The 7,500-nt window shown below is 35.7% G+C and overlaps 1 protein-coding gene across 1 annotated transcript in view; it reads right to left on the bottom strand.

Annotated features, from left to right (window-relative positions):
- Positions 1–910: 910 nt before the first annotated feature.
- Positions 911–7,500, bottom strand: part of LOC125039101 (putative inactive carboxylesterase 4) — a 12,181-nt gene continuing 5,591 nt past the window's right edge. The window contains exons 3-9 of the mRNA XM_047632834.1: positions 7,271–7,423; positions 6,810–6,951; positions 4,178–4,363; positions 3,240–3,451; positions 2,542–2,692; positions 2,039–2,219; positions 911–986 (exon numbers count right to left, since the gene is read on the bottom strand). Of these exons, the coding sequence (XP_047488790.1) occupies positions 941–986; positions 2,039–2,219; positions 2,542–2,692; positions 3,240–3,451; positions 4,178–4,363; positions 6,810–6,951; positions 7,271–7,423 (1,071 nt within the window). The 3' untranslated portion in view covers positions 911–940. The remainder of the gene's footprint in view (positions 987–2,038; positions 2,220–2,541; positions 2,693–3,239; positions 3,452–4,177; positions 4,364–6,809; positions 6,952–7,270; positions 7,424–7,500) is intronic.

Raw genomic sequence — 7,500 nt, 5'->3', positions numbered from 1 at the left:
CGTTATATCTATTTTTATCATTATTATTACTGCTACTATCATTATTGATACTACTATCGTTATTACTAATACTATCTACTATCATTACTATCGTTATTATTATGATTATTACTATTTCTATTTTATTATCATCATTATTACTATTATTATCATTTGCATTAGCTTTATCATTAATCTTATTATTCTCATAATCACTATCATTATAATTATCATTATCATTATCACTATTATCATTATCAACATCATCATCATCATTATTTTTATGATCATAATATCAACAACAACAATAATAATAATGATAATAATAATAATAATAATAATAATAATAATAATAATAATAATGATAATAATAATAATAATAATGATAATCATAATAATAATAATAATGATAATAATAATAATAATAATAATAGTCATAATGATAATAATAATAATAATAACAATTATACTAATAATAAAAATAATAACAATAATAATAATGATAATAAAAATAGTAATAATGATATAATAATAAAATAATAAAATAATAATAATAATAATAATAATAGTAATAATAATAATAATAATAAAATAACAATAATAATAATAATAATAATAATAACAAAATAACAACAAAAACAATTACAAGAATAGCAATCATAATTATGAAAAATAATAATGATAAAGCTATCTATAATAACAATAACAATAATACAAATAATAACAATAATAACAAAACCAATACCAACCACAAATAAAACACCAACAACAACTAAAAACACACACACATAACACTAACAAAAAAAAAAAAAAAAAAACACACAAAACAGAAAAAAAAAAGTGAATTTACAATGTTTTCCAACCGGAAGCTTCAGCGCGTCGAGAAACCCTTTCTGACCACGATGAGTTAACGTGTAGAAGTAAGCTTTTGAAGTCGAGTCTGCTGTGTCGAGGTGAGCTTTTAGCGTGTCTTCGATGCACGTCTTAAATAGGCGATCACTGAACAGCTGTGGGGGAAGAAAAAAGAGGTTTATTGTGTGTGTGTGGGGGGGGGGGGGGGAAGGATTTAATTGTGGGGGGGAAAGAGTCTGAATGTAGGGTGGGAAAATCTGATTGTGGGGGAAAAGGGTTTGATTTTGGGGAGTAAAGGGTCTGACTGTAGGGGGGGAAATCTGATTGTTGGGGAAAAGGGCTTGATTTTGGGGGGAAAGGGTCTGCTTGTAGAGGGGGAAAATCTGATTGTGGGGGAAAAGGGTTTGATTGTGGGGGAATAAGGGTTTGATTGTGGGTGAACAAGGGTTTGATTGTAGGGGAAAAGGGTTTGGTTGTGGGGGAAAAGGTCTGATTGTGGGAAGATACTAACTGGATTAAATGTTGACGTTATTTAAATAGTGATTGTATTAATGTTGTTAGTAATGAGTGATGATTGCATGCTATGTTGAGTGTTGTATAAAATGGTGATTGTATTGGATGATGACTGTATTAAATATTGACTAATAAATATTGATTGCATTATACATTAATATGAGTTGGACATAAGTTAAATATGAAATCTCACCAAGTATGGAAATATTTTGAGGATCATCTTAGTATCGGCGAGAAAGTATGTTTAAAATACATATTGTTATATCAGTTCCTCGTCAGTACAGCCAAATACAGTTCATTTTTATTAGGAAAACACAGTCATATCAACTCAGTATCAGTATTGCCAATAACAACGCAATAAAAGATGTTTAAGATGAATACAGTCATACCAACTCCGCAAGCGCAAAAAGAGACAGCAATAATAATAATAATAATAATAAAAATAATAATAATAATAATAATAATAATAATAACAATAATAATAATAATAATATTAACAATAATAATCATAATAACAATAATAATAATAATAATAATAATAATAATAATAATAATAATAATAATAACAATAACATTAATAACAATGATAATAATAATAACAATAATGATGATGATTATATTAATAACGACAACAATAATAACAATAACAATAATAATACGGTCATACCAACACAGTAATTACCACGGATACTACACCTCGGTTACAGAATCAGCGTTCTCTTCAGTAATACCAATATCTCCCAGGTAATGGTAGAAGACTCTGCGAGCGAGATAGAGTGGTTCCTCGTCCTGTTCCCTGAAGTTCATGACCAGAGGACCCAGTGTTGTGAAGTTGGTCACAAGGGCGTCTCTCAGGTCCTTCCTCGCGTAAATAACTGTAAGGAAGAAGGGTTTGTTCTTGGTTTGTTGCTTTTGTTGTGGTGTGTTGTTTATTTGTTTGTATGTTGTTTTTGTGTGTGTGTGTGTGTTTGTTTGGTTATGTATTTTTTCTAAACTATTTGTTTATTTTTGCGTTCGTTTATTTAATCGTGTTGATACTGTACAGAGGTGAGTAACAGGCATTATGTTTCGTTTCTGTGAAATAACGAGAGATGAAAAAAATATATACAGTAAAAAAAAAAAAAAATGTACGTTTGTAATCCACTAGACTTCCTTAAAAAATACAGGAACAAAAACAGAAGTATAAGTTGCACGTACACTTTGCAACAAAGGCTCCCTCGTGTGCTGTAACGCCTGCAATAAGATCAACCTTATTATACCGATTGTTCTTGAGCAAAGCCGCCGGGAAATCGGGTATAAAGTCACCATCGACACGAGGCAGCATCACTATGGGCTCATTTGACCAAATCTGCCGAAAGGAGGTGAAATGAGAAGATAAAAACTCATCGAATATATATATATATATATATATATATATATATATACATATATGTATATATATGTCTCTCTCTCTCTCTCTCTCTCTCTCTCTCTCTCTCTCTCTCTCTCTCTCTCTCTCTCTCTCTCTCTCTTTCTCTCTTTCTCTCTTTCTCTCTTTCTCTCTTTCTCTCTTTCTCTCTTTCTCTCTCTCTCTCTCGAAAGGAGGTGAAATGAAAAGAAAAAAACTCACCAAATATATAAATATATATATATATGTATATATACGTATATATATGTATATATATATATATATATATATATGGGTATATATTTCTCTCTCTCTCTCTCTCTCTCTCTCTCTCTCTCTCTCTCTCTCTCTCTCTCTCTCTCTCTCTCTCTCTCTCTCTCTCTCTCTCTTCTTTTAATCAATTATATGAACATTCGTGAGCACGTATGAGCTCATAAGAGCCCAAAGGAGCGCACATGTAACCAATCCCACCCGCACTCGAGCCCACTGCTAGCGCCCAACACCGTACCGTGAAGGCCTGGGGGATGCCGACCAGCTCGTCCAGGGGCGCTCTCTGAAGGCAGGCGAGGAGGGCCCTGCTGTCCAGATCCTCGGCTGTCGACCCTGCTTCCGAACAGTTCAACAGCTGACCTACTTTCACCGCGACCTCCCTGTGATCGGCGCGTGAACTCCAGGAGCAGAGTCCTGTCCCGGATTGAAGGATAGCCCGGTGGAATAGACCTGGAGGATAGGGGATAGGTGAGGTAGGGTGGGAAGCGATTGGGAGCGATGTGGTGTTATCGCGGTGGTTGTCAACCTTAGCAATCTGACGATACAAAAAAATAATAATAATAAAAAAAATATATATATATATGGTAGAAAAACCCACAAAGTAAAACTAAATACATAAATAAATGTGTGCATATATATATATATTCTACATTTCTGCAACACTCCAACTCTAATTTATTAAGATACAGATCCGGATTATATATGGCAACCGTTATTATATTCCCACAATTATTCTATAAAAAAAAAAACTCTTATCAGGTTAGATCAACATGGATTAACTTTCTACATTAAACCAGAGTAATTTCAATATTAAGAAATAAGTATCTGCGAAACATCATTCCACACACTTGGAGGGTTATCCTAACGTTGAGAACCAGTGTGATAAAGTGAGTGAGAGATGTCATTAGAGAAAGAGAGCATTGGAACTATCACTGAACTCAAGAGCTCTGAGTTTGTTTGTATTTTACGCTAAAAACGTGATTATTATTGCCTCTGCGAAAACCTCCCACAATAAAAGTGATACAAAAACTAAGCTAGCAAACAAGTATCAAATATTATCATAGTGCACATACCACGTGTACTTCTGGGATACCACTAAATCACCATCAAAAATACCAATAGTAGACAGAGAGAGAGACACAGACACTACCTTTGCAAGTACGCCCGCACACCCACCTTTAGCATAGGGCGTGAGGATCTGGAAGTGTGCTGACGACGCTCCGGTACTTACTCCGAAGATCGTGACCTTTTCTGGGTCGCCGCCGAGGTCATGGATGTTGTCCTTGACCCAACGGAGGGCCAGGGTCTGATCCTTGAGTCCTAGGTTTCCGGGAAGCACCGAGTCCTCCGTTGATATGAATCCTTTGGGTTATGAAAGGGTGTCGAAAAGAAAACACTTCGGGTTTGAGACACAGGCTGGTTCTGTTTGTCTGCGCCTGATATGTAAAGTATTTGTATCAGACTGTATATCTGCACGCACGCACGGCCGCACGCACGCATGTACGCACGCACACGCACACACACACACACACACACACGCACACGCACACACACACACACACACACACACACACACACACATACACCCACCACACACACACACACACTCGCTCATACATCAACAACACACTTAATAATAACGATAATAACAACAACAATAATAATGATGATGATAATAATAACAATAAAAACAATAACAAAAACAGTAATAATAATGATAATATCAATGTTCATCCTTATGACAGCATTAAGAATTATGATAGATTTATTTTAATGAATAATATCATCTTTACTACCATTATCGTTATTATTATCGATATTATGTCATCCCTACCATCACCATATTATTATATCATTATCATAATCGTTATTATCATTATTTTCATTACTTTAATTTCGTTATGACTATTATCATTCATATTATAAGTATTAATATTTTCATTATTATCATCAGAATTCTAATTAATAATTGTCATAATTATCCTTATTATAATAATGATCCTCATTATCATCATCATCACTATTACTGTTGTCATTATTATCATTGCTATTATAAATTTTATCATCTTAATTATCATTATCCTTACTGTTATTCATATTATTCTTATTATTATCCTTTTCAGCATGTTGATGTGATAATAATTGTCTCAATTGGGATAACTATATTGATGATATTAATAATTCTGATAATAATGAAGATGGCGATGGCGATGAGATGATGATGATGATGGTGATGTTGATGGTGATGGTGATGGTGATGATGATGATGATGATGATGATGATGATGGTGATGGTGATGGTGATGATGATGATGCTGATGATGATGCTGATGCTGATGCTGATGCTGCTGATGATGATGATAGTGATGGTTATGATGGTAACAACAATAATAATTAAAAAGAAACAGTGGGTCATGAAATATGGCATATCATTTTTATTCATGAATGATGTTACATTGCCTCTGTATAGACATAACACCGAAATATCGAAACACCATTTGTTATAGAAAATCTAATTGACTGGTTGTTCCGTGGCACTGTGGGTCAGCTGTGCCTGAGACTAACTAGTAAATAGTCATGATATATTTTGAAATAAGTAACGAAAGATTTTTAATAAAAGAGAATAAATACAACAATATCAAGGGTTGGTAGATATTCCTTGGTGCAACCTTTACCCCTCGTTCCGTGTATATTTAGTTAGAAAAGAGTAATGGCTATGACTCTACACGATAGAATGATCTAAATAATCTAACAAATATAGTTTCCCGGCATATTGCTCCAACGATTTAAACCGACATTTCAAATAAGAGCACTCTTGAGTCCATCCTTGCGTTCCGTTGAGTAATACGGAATACTTTTGTGTGTTACAAAGAATACGCTCGAACTGAACGGTCTATAGCGCTAAGGTGACGCTCAGATGTAAACATTGACCAACACGAGCTTTGAGTGTTTTAAAACTTGTGTTTAATAAATATGTTTACTATGGCTTTCATTTGATCTAGTATTTATAACGGTCTTCTTTCCTTCTTAATGGAGCCTATTTTCCATTAATAGATCAGCAGCTACGCTTAGAAGTCAGGACACACGCTCTTATGTTTCACCACATTTAAACATCCTTTGCTTTGCTGAAAATGTACCCAAATGTCAGTCAAGAAGTACCCACTAGGTTTCATATGATCTTAAAAGTTCATATGGCAGAATCCATGCCGGAAAATATTCCTTGGCATTCTATATTAGATGTTTGTACACAATGTAAGCGTCGTCTGCTGGGCGCCACACGGACAATACACGTATTACGCTACAGGTATTTCCGTTCTTGAAAGCGTGCGTTTCGTAGCGCTACGATGTGCCCAAACGGAACGCAGGGTATCTAAGACGTTGAACGAGTGTGCAAACAAACACAGCTTCTAATGTCCATCGGAAACGGGTTGCCAGGTACAAGTAGAGGCAGCTGTCTGAACTTTTTCAAATGATTTAATTTATCCGTAAACAAGCAGTTAACGGCTACCTTGCTTTGCCTCTTTCCTTGTCGTTTTTTTCCGGCAGGTCACCCTCAGTTTGTAATAATTCTTAAGATGAATAACTAGTGCAATTCGTTGTGATCTTTTCTTTTCCTTGTGAGTTTTTCTTTTTCTTTTCTTCTTTCGTCTTCTAAATCTGATAACAAATCGTTTAAATATGGCGCTAATTCCGTTATTATTTAATATCTTTATGTCTTACAAAACACTGGAGGTGTGAAAACAAACAGAATTTCGCCAGCCCCAGGGAGAAGAGTAATACGAAAAAGAAGAATATGTCATCACTCATACCTAAAGTGCCCAGCCGATAGTGCAGAGTAACCAGAACCACGCCCCTGGACACGAGTGGGCGGGGCGAAAGCTGAGAAATCCCGCCCACCATGAAGGCTCCCTCGTGTATCCATACCATGACTGGAAGATTTGTGTGCGGGCCCTGCTTGGATGTGTACTTATTATTATGTGCAATATATTTTTGATACATATATATACCTCCCCATAGCTTTATGCATGCACATATGTGTGTGTGTGTGTGTGTGTGTGTGTGTGTGTGTGTGCGTGTGCGTGTGCGTGTGCGTGTGCGTGTGCGTGTGCGTGTGCGTGTGCGTGTGCGTGTGTGTGTGCGTGTGTGTGTGCGTGTGCGTGTTCGTGTGTGTGCATGTATGTGTGTATATAAATATATATAATTTATTTTAACACTAATTATGAACATAAATCAAAAGAACGCATTGATAAGAAGCAATTAATCACATTACCTCTGGGGTAAACACATTAAGGTAGAGACAGTCTTCCTGACCTCGAATGACCTTCTTTCCGGCGTGGTAAAGAGCGAGGTCAAGTTGGGGGCAAAGGGGCGGGGTCAGGCTGCCGTCCCTGACCCCATCCCACCCCTTGGCTGGCGCTGGGTCCTGTTGCGGGGAAAAAAGACTTTAGTGCCGTGTACTGTTATAGGTCAGCTAATTCATTCGGTTAGGCTACAAGTCAA

Source organism: Penaeus chinensis, chromosome 26, assembly GCF_019202785.1.
Source record: "Penaeus chinensis breed Huanghai No. 1 chromosome 26, ASM1920278v2, whole genome shotgun sequence".
NCBI classification, from domain to species: domain Eukaryota; kingdom Metazoa; phylum Arthropoda; class Malacostraca; order Decapoda; family Penaeidae; genus Penaeus; species Penaeus chinensis.
This window is presented reverse-complemented; position numbering and strand designations above follow the sequence as displayed.